Below are 15039 nucleotides of genomic sequence, written 5' to 3'. Positions count from 1 at the left end.
ACAGGTCAGTGACCTTAGGTCCCTTGTTCTGCTGCTGTGCCCTTTCCAGCCTAGTCTAGCTGCCACATGGGCAGGGGTGGCATTTAGAGCTGGAGAAGCCTGGTATGAGTCTAAATTCTGCCCTTACTGGGTATATGGTGGAGACAAGGATGCTGCCTCTGTGAACTTCTGTGGTTCGTTTGTCTCAGGGGAAGGCATGTGGGTAGCATACACAACAAGTGCCCAGTAACTACAGGCGGGAAGAATGAACGGGTTCAGCTGGGTGTAGGCAAAGCCCTGACTGTTTTTGGTGAGCCTGTAGTTGGCAGATTTGAAACTGGGATGGAACAGGGCTACAGAATAAAAACGGTAATATCTGGCATTTGGGTGACTTTTGAATTTTACACTGTTATGTATTATTGAACCTCCCTGGAGCCCTTGTTCCTATCTTACAGACAAGAAAACCAAGCTTTGCAGAACACACTTTGATCATCTGGTTAATTTATAGACCCTCTTTCCCCTTCCCTGACATCGTTGTAGAGAGGGGGAGGATTTGGGGCAGAGGCAGGAAGGGGTAGGAGGGTGAAGGAGGCAAGGAAGGGACCTGCAGGACCCCCAGTGGGCCCCAGCACAGACATACCCAAGGGGCAGCACTGGGTACCCTGAGTAGCGAGGTGTCGATGGGTCCAGAGGTGGATTGCCATTTTGCAGAGTGAGCGGAGGACCCTTGAAAGCTCTGCCCAATGGCCTTGCACCTCAGAAATATGCTTGCCAGCCCTGGGAAGTCATCTGGGTCTAAAAACTCTTCTCCGAATTCCCTGATGGTTTCGGTGCAACTCTGAGTGGAGATGATGGGAACAAGGGGGCCAGTGGAGTGCCAGGTACATATTAGGTGGTCAGAATATGCCAACCGCCCCCGTGATTCTTATTCATTGGTATTAATGACAGTTATTACTACCATGGGGAGACTCTGCCTGGTGAAACTATAAAGCACTCAAATACCAGCCGAAAGGTTGGTTGTTCGAAACCAACCAGAGGCACCAAGGGTCTGCTTCCGAAAGGTCACAGCCTTGAAAACCCCATGGAGCAGTTCTACTCTGCACACATGGGATCACCATGAGTTGAATCAATTCAACGGCAACCAAGAACAGCAACAACACTATTACAACACTATTACCATTATTCCTGTTATTGCTGTCATTTCCATGCATTGGCCCTGGACAGTGCTGTGTGTCCCGTGCTGGGGGTGGAAAGGAAGTGTTTGAGGAAGTAGCTCTTTCCGCTGCTGCTAGAGGAGGGGGTGGTACAGCTGGGCCAATGCAAATTCTCTGTTCCCTCTGGGCCCTTAACTTTTGCCAGAGCCATAGTTTAATGTGCAGGGGTTTTTTTGTTTCTTTTTTCTACTCACTTAATAGGAACGACAGAAATGGCCCAGGAAGACAACAGGCCTTGTTGTGAATACCAAATTCTTAGCATTACTTTTTTTAAACTTTTTATTATGGAAAATTTAAAGTGTATATAAAAGTAGAGAAAATGGTAAAATAATACCCATGTGCAGTTTTATGTATTTCTATCCTTATCCACTTCCTCCTGCCCCCAGATTATTTTGAAGCAAATCCCAGATGCTTTGTTGATTTTTTTTTTTTTTTAAACCAAAACACTGTCTCGGATTCAGCCTCATTTCTGGCCATGGAGGGGTCGTGTTGCTGAGTGGGTCTCTGGGGCAGGACGTAGGGTTTCCTGAACATCATTTGACTGTGTCGGCTCAACTCAGGAACCCTGGGTTTGAGCCCATGTCCCAGCCTTGATAAGCAAGTGATGGCTGACCCCTGGCAGCTGAGGGGCAAAGAGCCATATGTCTGGAGGTGACCAGGTGAGACCAAGCCTGGGACTTCCCTGTCAGACAGGGCCTTCCTGGGTAAGGACCTGGTCCTCAAATTATATGTCAGGGTGAGGGATGGTTCTCCTTCATCACCCCAGGGCTCCTGAGGGTGGGGCTGTGACTCCCACATTAGGCTTGATGGTACATGGAGGTGGGTGCTGTGTCTCTCCCATCAGATCAGGGGCTTGCCAAGGGCAGGGACAAGGCGGTTTCCACTCCCACTGGAGTGTAGCCACTTCCTATCTCAGTGTCTTAAACCTTATCAGGCCCTTGCCTCCCCCAGGCAGAATTCCCCCCAGGATCCTTGGCTGTCCGCAGAGTCTCTTTGCTAGGTAACAGCCTGGGGCTGTGGCACTGCCTCCCACTCGGGACATCCTTGGCCACTTGCTTGCCCTCTAGTAGCCTTGATGTGCCGCCTCCAAGCACTCTGCTTCTAGGCCTGAGTGGCTCCCCCTCCTGATTTTCCTCCTACCGTGCTGGCGGCTCCTTCCCTGCTGGCTTAGCCAGTTCCTGTCCCCACGCGTCTTTCAGTATTGGGGTTACCCTGGTCCCTGCCCCAGGCTCCCTTCCCTTCTCTTCTCCACACAGCCCCTTCCATTCTTTGGCTTCTCATCTAGCCCGGGCCTAGTCCCAGACATCCAGCTGCCAGCTCAACACCTTTCCTTGGGCGTCTTGTGGGTACCTCTAACCCAGCAAGTTCCAAAGGAAACTTACTGTCTCCCCTTCCCAATTTTCTTCTCTTCCTATGTCTTCCACCCAGGGTGCTGGAGGCCATCCTTGGCTCCTCGTTTCAGCTCTACCCCCACATTGTCACTCAGTCTTGGGCCAGCCCATAGTGTCTTGCCTGGAGCCTGGCACAGCGTATGTGGTCAGTAAATTTTAGTTGCTGTTATTATTATACATTTAGTATTACTGTAACTATCCCTAGCTTCTAACACAGTGCTTGGTCCTCAGTCAAGTGTTTTTTTTAAATAATTTTCTTATAGTAAAGTATGTATAACAAAAATTTGCAATTTTAATCATTTTTAAGTATACAACTCAGTGACGTTAATTTACATTCACCATGTTGTACAACCATCACCATCTGTTTCCAAAAGTTTTTCAACATCCCAAACAAACTCTGTACCCCTTCAGCAATACCTCCCATTTCCCCATGCCTAGTAACTACTTGTAAACTTTGGTTTCTATATATTTGCCTATTCTAGATATTTCATGTAAGTGAGATTTTGTGTCTGACTTATTTTACTCAGCATAATGTTTTCAAGGTTCAGTCATGTCGTAGGATGTGTCAGAACTTCATTTCTCTTTATAATTGAGCAATATTCCATTGTATGGATCGACCACATATTGTTTATCCAGCTATGGCCAGACACTTGGATTGTTTCTACCTTTTGGTTACTGTGAATAGTGCTGCATTGAACATTGGTGTACAAGTATCTGTTTGAGTCCTTGTAAAAAAAAAAAAAAAAACCCCAGCAATTCCACTCCTGGGTATTTACCTAGGAGTGGAATTGCTGAGTTATACAGTATCAACCAAGTTGAACTGAAAGAAGCAGTGGGCTTGAGTCCCAGCCCAGTTCTGCCTTTGAACCACAGGGTGACCATGATCTGGGCAGTTCACCCATCACTTTGTTCATGTGTGGATGATACTCTTGGGTCGGATGATCTAGCACATATTTCTGAACAAAGGGCTCTCCTTAAGACCTCCTCCCGCTTTAACCTGCTCTCTGCCTTACAGCCCCTCCTTCTAGGTCCCTATGGTGCCCATGTGATGTCGGAAGTAATAACAATCTTACATAGTAATAACAGGCCCTAGACTGAGGATTTGTGCACACGTTATCACTTAGCCCTCACAGCAACCCTGTGAGGTGGACAGTACACATTTTATAGCTGAGAAACAGAGGCACAGAGAGGCCAAGTCACTTGGCCCAAGGTAATACAGCTCCTGCCTGCCAGGTACTAGGCAGTCACCAAGGAAGGGCTGTATGTGTCAGAGTTAAACCTGTGGGAGGCTGTGGGGGGCGGGGGAGCTTTTCCTACCCTGAGCCTCCATTTGTCCCCCAGACACTTTCTGAGCCCCTGCTCTGTGCTGGGTGCTGCTGTGCTGGGCGCTGTGGCAGATGAGAGTAGTAGAGCCTCATAGCTGCTGTGCCAGGTCCTGAAAGGTCAGGGGAAGTTTGGTGGAAGCCAAGGTATGTAGGCTTCTCTGGCAGAGACTAGAACATGACAAAGGTAGGGAGGTGTGAAGCAGTTGGTCTGTCAGCAGGGTGTGGCCTTGGGTAAGTGACATCACCTCAGTTTCTTCATCTACAAAATGGGAAGATGAGAATAGCACCTACCTCAAAAGGTGGTTGTAAAGATTACAGTATATGGGTTAGTTCTATGCAAAATGCTTAGAGCAGCACCTGGCACAGCTATTTTCTCTTACTGTATTATTATAATTTTCATCATTATCGGTTCATTCATTCTCTACCATATTTTTTAACCACTGTGCTGGGGGCACTGGGGACACAGACAGATAAAATGACCTGGACTGTGTTCCCTCTGCCGTGGGGCACTGAGTGTCCCAGGAAGGGGGAGCAGCGTGAGTGAAAAGGCATAGCAATGCGTAACCACTTGTTCCACAGACAACTGTGTACAGCTGGAGCCTGCAGATGGATAAAATCAATCTTGGGGAGTGAGTTGGGGGCATCGAGGCAGACAGCAGGCTGGAGAAGTGGACAGGGGCCCTGTGGGGGTGGGGAGGGAAGGCTTCGGTGCCACACTAAGGAATTGGGACCAAGACAAAGATTTTAAGCCAGAAGGAACTTGGGCAATTTGTATTTTAGAAAGTGCTTTCTGGCTGCTGGGAGGTGGGCTTGTGCAGGGAGGGTCTGGAGGTCAGCTGGGGGTGGCAGTGTGGGTATAGGACTCAGAGCTGAGGCTGAGATTGTCCCAGGCTCTATGATGACATCCTTCCCTGGCCTTGGCAAACAGGGTGGGCTGTGAGGAGGGAGGCCACAGCAATGGGCATCTCTCTCCTCTCTGCATAGTCTCTTAGAGCCAGCCTCCCCAGCCTGTGCCTCCTGCCCAGCCCTCCCGGGGCGTCCCTGGGGCCCGGCCCAGCCCTGTCTGCTATAGCCTGCCACAGAGAACTGCTTTATTTAAGTCCATTTTGCGCGTATGGAAATAACTAGAGGCCTCTGTATTTAATTTGGCTCAGCTGGGAAGATTTTTGGCTCTGTGTGTGTGAGTGTGTATTCTAAAAAATCTTTCCGAGTGAGCCTAGGGGTTGGAAGCTTCTGGTCATCTTTGTGCAGTCAAAACCAACAAGAATTGCCCTCATATAGCGGGGGGTGAGGGTTTGGCAGAGGTCAGGCTCCAGGAAATGGTTAATAAAAGAAACAAGGAAAGGGAAGAGGGTGATGCCATTCACAGATCCTGAGATCATGGTTGGGGAAGTAGTTTTGTAAACTTTGTTGCCCAAGACCAGGTAAGCTGTGGGTAGAGTGAAAGGAAGGGGGCTTTGGAGAGTGTAGAGCTTTATACGGACGCATGAGAGATGTCCCTGGTTTCCTAAGCAGGGAGGGGTTGATTCGGCGTTGGGGTGGGAAGTACTTCTCCTAATGTCCCTGTCTCTGGTCTTGATAAGCCCAGCAAAGAATCGTGGTTGAACCCTTCTTCTCAGGTTGATGGTACAGAGCAGAAACAGTCCCCTGTGTTTGCACAAGGATTCTCAGTGGGCAAAGCATGCCCTTGCTTGATTCCCACATTCCTATTGGTAAGCCAGGCAGGAATGATACCCATCGTAAAGGTGAGGCAACAGAAGTTGAGAGGTGAGGTAACTTGCCCCAGGTCATTCAGCCCGGAAGTGGGGAAGCTGGAGCTCGCTGGACCCACAGCTTTCCTCACACTCGCTGTGGACGCTTCTGGAGCCATAGAGCATCATTCCAAATGCAGACTGCGCTTCTCAGAGGTGGGCCAAGGGCTGCCAAGGGTGAAATGAGCTTGGGTTCAAGGCGTTCACACCCCAGGGCACCCCTCTGAGAGTCTAGTTTTGAAGTAAACACGAGGTATCAGATGGCTTTTGAAATTATATCTTACCATATGAAACTTAGGAACGAGGGCTTCCGGTTAATTGAGGCCTGGTAGTTATGATGACCATACAGTTGTGAATTGTGACCAGTAGGATGCTGTTACTTTGGTAGCATCATGTAAAAATCAAACACTCAGAGGACGCAGCAAAACAGAGGCCTTGGTGTTCCCACCAGCTGTGTAGAGTTGAGGGAATTCTCGAACCCTGCCTCTCGGGACTCGTATTCTAAATCAATTTCACTGAGAATGACTGACCCCAAGCGGCAGGTCCTGGTTCTGCTCTTTGAGTTGGATCTTGGATTTTGGTCCTTTGAAAGCATCACAAGCAAATGCAGATGGCCTCAGTAGACAGGAAGGCCATGTAAGGGAGAGGAGCGGGCCAGCTATAGGGAGGGGTAGGGACTGTGGCAACAGAATTGCATCGGGTGGGTGTGGCTGCCACTCAGCTCAACTGACTGTTACCAAGCGGGAATATGGACCCAGTATGGCCAGGTCCTCGATTGTTTTGCCCCCAAGAGTAATCAGAAACCTGGATTTCCATATAAAATCTCTGGATGGTAGAATAGTGGCAGTTCATTCTGGTTTCTTTAAAAAAAACACTGTTTGGACCACACCGAGCATGCTGTGTAGACCAGATTGGGTCAGGGGCTGCCAATGTGGAGCTCTGTGTTCAAGCCCTTGTGAGCTCCCTCTCACGGAACTCTCTCCCTCCAGAGAGCTCTGTGTAGTCTAAAACCTTCTCCTTATGAGGAGTGCCGGATGGGCACTGGGCTGGCTGTCCAGTGGCTCCAGCCTTCCGGCCAACTCTCCTGGGGGAGGCCCAGGGTCCCAGGATGGACCGGCCTCACCCTTGCCTTGGTCCTGCCCCAGTTGGCACTGAGGAAAATAAAGGCTGTCTCTGGAAAGGCGGCCCATCCTGGATTTAGCTGCAGGATTGGCGTTAGGGGGCTGATTTTCCTTTCGTTTAGGCTTGTTCCCCCAGTTTGGTGCTCTGGCCCAAGCAGGGGCCCTGGTTGGGCCCAACTGCAATTTGCGCTGGTCCCCTCAACCTTCTTGTGGGACCCTGCCCCCACCCAGAGCCTCCTGGCTCCCCTCTGCTAGCTGGCTTTGATCCCGAGGAAAAGCCAAGGTTTGCCAACCTGTGGAGCGAGTCTCTTTGCTCCTGCTTCCTGTCTGAGGCGGCCAGTGCCTGGCCCCGCCAACAGGCCTTCAGGATTGTGGGAGGTGGACATGGAAGGCAGGCAGGCAGCCCAAGGGGAGCGGGCCCAGGGTGTCCCCAGGGGTGGGGGCTGTTTTGCCAACTCCCTGCCTCTCCTCCCCACTCCTTTGTAAGTCAAGGCATGGGTGTGTGGGGGGCGTGGTCAGTGTTGTGGCACAATGAACACATGTTCTTACCTGGAGAAACATACCGGTTTCCACAGTCCTTTAGTGCTTCCGCAATGCAGTTGCAGAGTTAGGAGCACTGAACAGCGGCCTAGAGTCACAAGTCCCCATCCCAGCTGTGCCACATGCTGGCTGCATGGTTCTGGATACGTCTCCTCTCCAGGCCTTGGTGGTATTCCGTCTTGTAAATGGAGAGGTGTAAGCCCTGCCCGTGGGCTTGTTGCTGACTAAATGAGGTGGCTGTTATTAAAAGCTAGATTGGAGCCTGATGAGGCTGGCACTGCCCAAGGGTTTTAGAGGAAAAGGAGAGGGGTACGGTTCCCACAGGGAGACAGTAAAGCACATGAACTGCAGTGAGAGGATACCCAGCCATGTGCTGGGCACAGGGGCCTTATCTGCCTACTCTGTGGGTTTGAGTTTGATTGCCCGTAACCTCACTGGGCACCGTTGTTCTCTCTGCAATAGGAGTTCACTTCCCAGGGTTTGTGGGTTCCTTGGTCACTGGAAGCATAACTCATTCATTCATTCAGCAGAATCTGCCTGAGCACCTGCTGGGTGTCGAGCCCTATTCTTGGCACTGGGAAGACATTGATGAAGAAAACTGCAGATATCTCTGCTCTCCTGAGCTGGCTCTCTGATAGGAAGACAGACTTGTCAATAAGAAAGGGAAAAAAAAAGATTCAGATCATGAGATGTGCTATAAAGAAACCTCAGAGCTTGGTGTGCTGGTCTAGGGAGATGGCAACTGTACATCAAAGACACCCACTTCTCCCTTCCTCCTGCAGGGTGACCTCACTAAGGATGGGCCCCACAGGCCCTTCTCCCATGTTGCCATGTTGTTGAGTGGCTGCTGGCAACCCAGCCTGTGCAATAGACACCATGTGCTGTATCTACACGCAGCCAGGATCCCCAAGCTCTTTCTGATGGGAGCCCCCAGAGTCATCCAAGGACAGGGCAGATCCGATTCCAGGTTCTTGGGTCTGCCCTATGACTCCTCTCCAGCCCTGGTCTCCTGGCCTAATTTCTGATCTCCAAAGCCCACTCTGGTCCTCTGGGCTGTTTTGACAGGAATGACTCACAAATGAGTGGTGAGAAGGTCCGCTCCTGCTCCTGCTGAGAGACAGACATTCTTTTTGTTTGGGAGGGAGGCTGGGCCTGAGAGGCTGGAGCAGCCCCCGCCCAGGGCCCGGAAAGACGACCTTTGAAAACTTGTTGTTGAGAGGAGGAGGGCAGGGTCTGACTGCACAGCACTGGGTTCACAGGACACGGAGATGTTGTCTTCCCTCTGGCTGTGCACAGATGAGAGCAAGCCCTGTCTGAGGCAGGGTGCTGCCCAGGCCCCTCCTGAAATAATTCCTATCCCATTAGGCTTGGCAGTACCCATCGGTGAGGCTTGCCAGGCACTGTCTCATGGGCCCCCATCTTATACCGTGATGTGGCAGCATCACCTCCCTGTGCGGGCAGGACCGAGGCTCAGAGAAGTCAGGGTTAGTGTTCAGGTGCTGGGCTCTCACCAACTCTCTGTCACTTGCATCATTACGACAGTGGGACAGTAAGGCCTAACAGAGCTGTGTAGAGTACGTGAAGCCTGAGAACAGGAGTCACAAGCTGGTTGCTACTACAGTGACCCTCACCTGCTTGGAGTATCTGCATCTCTCTTTATAGGCTTAAGTAAACTGATAGGATCCCTCAACCCCCAAGTGCTGTCCTCGACTTCGCTCCTCGTGCGGCCTGGCCCTCTCGCCAGCAGCAGCTGACAAATGGGGAAATGCTGAATGTTGGTTCAGTAAGCAAAGCTCTAAAAATAGCCTCCTGCTTTGCAAAGTTCATTGTTCAGAGTTCTATATTTTGATATGTACATAAAAGCCACTTTTGAATGTCTCGGTGCAGGGTAATTAAAGCTCATGCTGCACTCCGTGGACAGAGCTGGGACAGACCTTATCTCATCCTCAGCAGGCCAAGCCCAGGCCGGTGGGGAAGTCAGCTCTGGAGGTCCTGGCCCCAGCAGCCCACCTCCGCCTGAGGTTATGGGGGCACTGAGGCAGAGAGAGAGGGGCCCTGCCATGGCACCCAGGTGTCTGCCGGGGCTGTCCTGGGTGAGGTGCTGTTCCTGGCTCTGGGGATTTCTTAGAGGTCTGTGGGTAGTGCGGCCAGTTGTAGGACTGTGGCCCACTCCCTGGAACTGGCCACGGGTTGGTGTGAAAGCTCCATTTTCTCCTGGTGTGTCTAGTTCAGACCTGAGTCTCCCGAAATTAGCCCCTGCTTGAGCTGGCTGGGAGGGGTCAGGAACCTTGGGCAGCTGCCTGACCCCCCTGCCTCCCCCTCAGAGAAAAGAAGGACCCCCCCCAGAGGAGGGATTCTCATCTAGCAGCATGCCTACCCACCAGCTGGACCTCATGGCCCACCCATGCCAGAGCCCTTCCCTCTGGTGGCCCCTCTCAGGTCTCTGGTCCATCATTTGTCACCAGTTAAATATGCTCCAATCTCCTCCAGCTTGAAAACCACAACCTTCCCTGGAGCCCCAGCCTCCTCCTTCCCAGCCAGACTCCTAGAAAGTCATCTTCGTTCCCCACTGCTCTTCCTCTCCTCCTGTTCCTGCCCACCACAGCCTGACTTCTGTCCCCAGTCGGTGGCCTAGAGCTGCGACATGTCTCTGTCCTCTACCTTGACCTCCTGGTGGCACGAGGCCCTTACCACCTTGTCTTCCTGGTTTTCTGCTTCTCCCACAGCTGTCTGCCATGCTAGCATATTACTGCCCCTTGGTCTGTCACTTCTTCCACCCTACCAGGCCCTAATGTTTCTCCCTAGCATCAGTGCTACAGTCTCCTTACTGGGCCTTGTGCCCCCCATCCTTCCAACCTTTCTCTACTCAGCAGCTAGAGTGGCCTTTCTATAGTGCCAATCCTACCCTACTCCACCTGCATAGACTCTAGGCCCATCCTTGGCTTTATCCTGACCCTGGGGTCAAGTCCTTGCTAGGTCCTTTAAGTTCTGGTTCCTAACCACCCCTCCTTTTCCCCAGTACATGTTCCCACCACACTGGAATTTCAGTTCCTCGTACCCTGTGGGCTCCCCATCTGCGTTCTGCTCAACCTTCACACATATGGTTTTCACTGGCGGGAACACCCCCACACAGGCATCCTCACCTGCCTACTGGCTGCTCCTCCTAAAATCTTTAGGAAGCCTCTCCTGGCCTCTGGCACTGGGCACAGAGCTGTGCCCATAATCTACAGTGCCCAACACATCCCCTATTATTCCTTTTAATATAAGCTGTCATATCTATCAAGTCTGTGTCTCTCTGTATCCTGAGTGCTCTATGAGGACAGGGACCGTATCTACCCCAGGCCTTACATGGCTCCTGTCACATGGCAGGTGTTTCCTGAATGTTCTTTGAATGAAATGACACTGGCTGGGAGAGATGTGTGTTGTAGGGGTAGGGTCTAGGATTGGCCTAGTATCCCATTCTCATGTTTTGTCTCTTTGTTGTGGTCCCAGTGCACATGTCCGTGGTTCAATTAATAAGACTTTTCAGTCCCAGAGAAAATCTTGAGAGGGAATGAAAACAGTGAAGCTTTTAAAATCACCTTTCTTCTTTTTAACTCAGTGATAAGTTTTCTTTTTCTTTTCATTATGTTTAGAGCCTGAGTAAGGCTCCTCTCTGTAATGAAGTCTCCCTTGGCTTGAGGCCACAGTGACTGGGTGAGGGAACAGGGTAGGGCTGACTCTCTGGCTGTGGCGCTGGCTGCGTTAGACTCTGTCCTGGGGACACAGTGGTTCCCTGGAGCCCCAGGAGAAGACTAAGTTCTTGGGCCAGCCGTGACAAGGCCTTGGCCCAGGCTTAGTATGGAGGCGTCTGGAGGAGCAGATAGCTCAGGACGGCAGATGAGTGCACGGCCTGGCACTCATCTGCCCTCACCACCATCATGTGAGCTCAGAATGGACTTCGGGACCATTTTACTGATGGGAAATGGAGGTCCATACAGGAGGAGTCACTTGTCCAACTTGTACAGTGAGTGACAGAGCCAGGACTTGAACCTGTTACTACAGCTCTGTGCTCTTAGCCACTGAGGAGCTTCTAGGGATCAGGCCCTGGGCTGCCCCATAGTTTGGGCAGGTATCACCAATAGGAGACCAGGGGCTGCAGGGCACCATAGGTGGCCACCACTTCACTAGCTGATGTTGCCATGTGGGAGTATGGTATCTTACTGATTTTTTTCTTTTTTTCATGAGAAAAGCCAGAAATCTGAATTTTTAGTGAACATTCCCATAACTAGTTCTAATTTAAGAAAGAAAAAAACAACAAGCACCACCATCACTCTGTAGGCCAAACAAAGCTGTGTGGGCTGGACTCCGGCTGTCTGCCACCAGTGTGCGCCTGTGCCTCCAAGGGCGTGTCTGCAGCAGGTTGTATGGGGCCGTGGGAAGAGAGGAGGACCGGCTTCTGTCTCCATCAGCCGCTGACCTCCTGCAGAGCTTGGGTGGGTGTCCCCTCTTCCTAGGGCCTCAGTTTCTCATGTGTACAATGGAAGGGCTTGGCAACTGTGAGATTTCAACAGGCCACATATCACAATCACCGGGGGCTCTTTTAAGAGTACAGTTTCTGGGCTTTTGAATCCTTGGGCACTTTAGGTCTGCCCTCGTAAGTCGAGGAAAAGCCATAGGCCCACTGAGGATCTCCCGGTTCTAGAAGTTATCTTGTGCCTATTACCTGGCTACCATGCTCCTAAGGGTAAGGGGCAGGGGGGGGATTTGTGTCCAGAGGGACCTTTGACCCTTTCGAGCGTGATGGTCAGGGAGGGTACATAAGCTTTTGGTCTTCATATTTTGAAAAGCTGCTCCTGGGCAGTTCTTAGTTTCATGTGAATTTTTCTGTGTTGCAATTTTAACTTCCGGTGGGTGTTGGGTGCCTGGTTCCCTATCCCACCTCCCCACCCAAGTCTGAGCCTTAGTCACAGCCAAGCAGGGCTCTGACTCTCTTGTGTGAGTGGTGTCCAGCCTCCTGCTCCCACAAGCCGTAGGGTCTGCATGGGAAACAGAGCAGCCCTCCAGATGCTGGGTTTGGTTTTGTTTTATTTTAAGGCCTCCCTGGCTTGGTCAGAGTGGCTCGGTGTGTGTGTATCTTCTGTGTACCAGACACTGTTCAGGAGACCCTGTTGCCCAGGTCTAACAGTCTGGTTGAAGCCAGGCAGCCATCACCCACAGAGAGCAGGATGGTGGTGACCAGGGTGACAGAGAGAGAGGGACAAGGGAGGATACCGAGTCTGGAGGTGGCGTACAGCTTTTAAAAAGGGATGTCAGGGAAGATCTGACTGAGACTTGGATGTCCTTTGAACAAAGACCCGAAGGCGGTGAGGGAGGGAGTTATGTGACCTTCTGGGAGAAGAGCACACCTGGCAGAAGAATCACAAGTGTGCAGGCCTAAGCAGGACCATGCCAGGCCTGTAGAGGAGCAGGCAGGAAGGCAGTGTGGAAGGAGCGGAGCGGCCACGGGGCCGGGGAGCTGGGCCAAGGAGTAGTGAGAGGAATAGCTGGGTCTTGTAGATTCTCCTCCTGGGTCATTGTGAGGATTTTAGTTTAAATCCTAGTGAGGTGGGAGCCATGGAAGGATGCTGAGCAGCGGGGAACCTGCTTAGAGTTGTGTTTTAACAGGGGGTGAGGGAGACCAGAAGAGACCATTGAAGAGGCTGTAGGAGTAATGCCAGAATGAGGACAAGATGCAGGGTGGTGGCGGTAGATGGAGTGGTCAGGTGCTATCCGTATTTTGAGGCAGGGTAACCCAGTTTGCTGACAGATTGGAGGTAGGGTGTGAGAAAAGGAGAGTGGCTAAGAGTGGCTCTGAGATGATGGGCCTGAGCAGCTGGAAGGATGGAGTTGCTGTCAGCTGAGGTAGGGACAGCTGTGGGGGGAACTCACCTGGGGGAGCTCACCTGGTGAGGGGCTCAGGAGTTCTGAGCCTAACTTTGAGATGTCTGCTTGGAGAGGATGTGTGGGCAGTTGGATGTTGGGTTTGTTTGGTTTCTTTGTGATTACTGTATCTCTTCATTAAAGCAAATTTGGGAGCTATGTAAAAGCAGAAACTCTTTTGACCTTCCCACCACCATCCCCCTAAGCCTTGTCGGGGGGACTTCGGGTTTGTCTGGAAAGATCACCACCTCCCTTGTTTTGCATGCGGTGCTCCTGGTCAGCCAGACGGAAGTCCTGTTGAGTATTTAGGTCGATGTCACGTCATGCCCTAAATCTTTTCAGGGAGTGCAGAGCCCCCCCCCCCCCCCCACTACCTCCCTGCCCCTCTGACCCAGGCTCAGGGCACTGTCTGGAGATCTCTGAGCACAGGCTCAGGGTCTGTCCTGTGCATGTGCTTCCTGTGGACTCACCTGCTTCCTCCTCTGTTCTCTTTCCTGGGATTATGCTCCCTCCAGCTCACCATCCCTCCTGTGAGAACCTTTCCTTCCAGATCATCTCACCCTGACCTTGTCCACCAGTGGCCATGATCAGCATTGTGGGGCTCAGTCTAGGAGGCCCCCACTCTCCTCCTGTCTTGGAGGGACAGAGATGGTGGCTGTTCTCAAGGGGTCCCTAAATCCCTTCAATCACCAACCAGGCGTCTGTCTACTTGTCAACTGTGGTCCAGGCTCTGAGGCTTTATGCATCCATGGAGATGCTGCCTCTCCCAAGGCCAGAGAGAAGGACATGGAGTGACCTGCCTAGGAAGTAGCCCCTGGTTCCCTTAGGAAAGCCTTCCCAGTCTCCTCTTTGCTGGGCAGACCAGCTCTGTGTCCCTTCACACACCTACTTTTCCCTCTAATTACACACCATTTGTGTCCTTGTACTCTGCTCTATGGGGCCAGACCAGCCCATGGGGGCTGCCTCCAGGTCCAAGAACTTTCTACAGCCCTTGTAGAGTCTAACAGAATGGGAAGGATTGGGAGAGTAGCCTGGAGCTCTATGATCTGACAAGCCACTATTTATTTTCTCATTTGCAAAATGGGAAGGGCAGTGCTTCTTGATGGGATCGTTGCAGGGGCTAAATACATGTGCTGAGCTTGTATGAGGGCTCCCAAATGGCAGAATGGGTGAGTGTGTGTGTATGGTGACTCACCCAAGCTACAGAATCCCTGAAGACTGCTTTTCCAGACCCTGCTTGAACACCTGCATTACCCAAGGTAACTCCTTCCCAAATAGCTCAAACTGTTAAAAACTTCTACCTCTTGAAGCTTCCACGTAGGCCTTTGCCCTGCCTATGGTCCCACGGGTCCCCCTGCTCCTCCTGCCCAAGGACAGCCCTGCAGAGGCTTGGGTGTGGTGGGTGGCCCAGAGGCTGCCCTTCTCCAGCCTGAGCCATCCAGACTTTTCCTCAGAAGACAGGGTCGCCCTCACCCTCACCTCCTCCCCATGCCCTTTCCCTGTCCCTATCCCTGTCCCTGTCCCTCTCCCAGGCTGCGGCCTAGAGTTGAGCACAGGACGCATCCCAGAATGGTGCAAGACTGTCCCCTTCCCTGTTCTGGGTAATATACGAAACTTTGGTTAATGTGGTCTCGGCAGCAGAGAGCCACAGAAGGCCCCACGAGGGAACTTGTGAGGGCCGGGGCAGCCCCAGGGCTGCTGGGAACTAGTTGCCCCTGCCCCTGGTCTAGACTCCCTTTCTGGAATTAGAAACCCTGAGAGCAAAGTGCAAGGAGGCCACAAGGCCTGGAGACATGAGGGACATACATATTTCAGGA

At 51.9% G+C, this 15039-nt stretch overlaps 1 protein-coding gene across 8 annotated transcripts in view; it reads left to right on the top strand.

Moving 5' to 3' along the window:
• The window catches only part of IQSEC1 (IQ motif and Sec7 domain ArfGEF 1), a 154448-nt gene that overhangs the window by 68435 nt on the left and 70974 nt on the right, over window positions 1-15039 (top strand). Inside the window, exon 2 of one of the 8 annotated variants that reach the window (XM_064274808.1) lies at window positions 2622-2729. The exons of the other annotated variants lie outside the window; for them this stretch is intronic. Coding sequence (XP_064130878.1) covers window positions 2725-2729 — 5 coding nt within the window. The 5' untranslated portion in view covers window positions 2622-2724. The remainder of the gene's footprint in view (window positions 1-2621; window positions 2730-15039) is intronic. 8 annotated transcript variants of the gene reach the window in all.

Source organism: Loxodonta africana, chromosome 22 (assembly GCF_030014295.1).
Source record: "Loxodonta africana isolate mLoxAfr1 chromosome 22, mLoxAfr1.hap2, whole genome shotgun sequence".
NCBI lineage: Eukaryota > Metazoa > Chordata > Mammalia > Proboscidea > Elephantidae > Loxodonta > Loxodonta africana.
The sequence above is the reverse complement of the archived record's forward strand: the minus strand, read 5'-3'. Positions and strand labels throughout refer to the sequence as shown.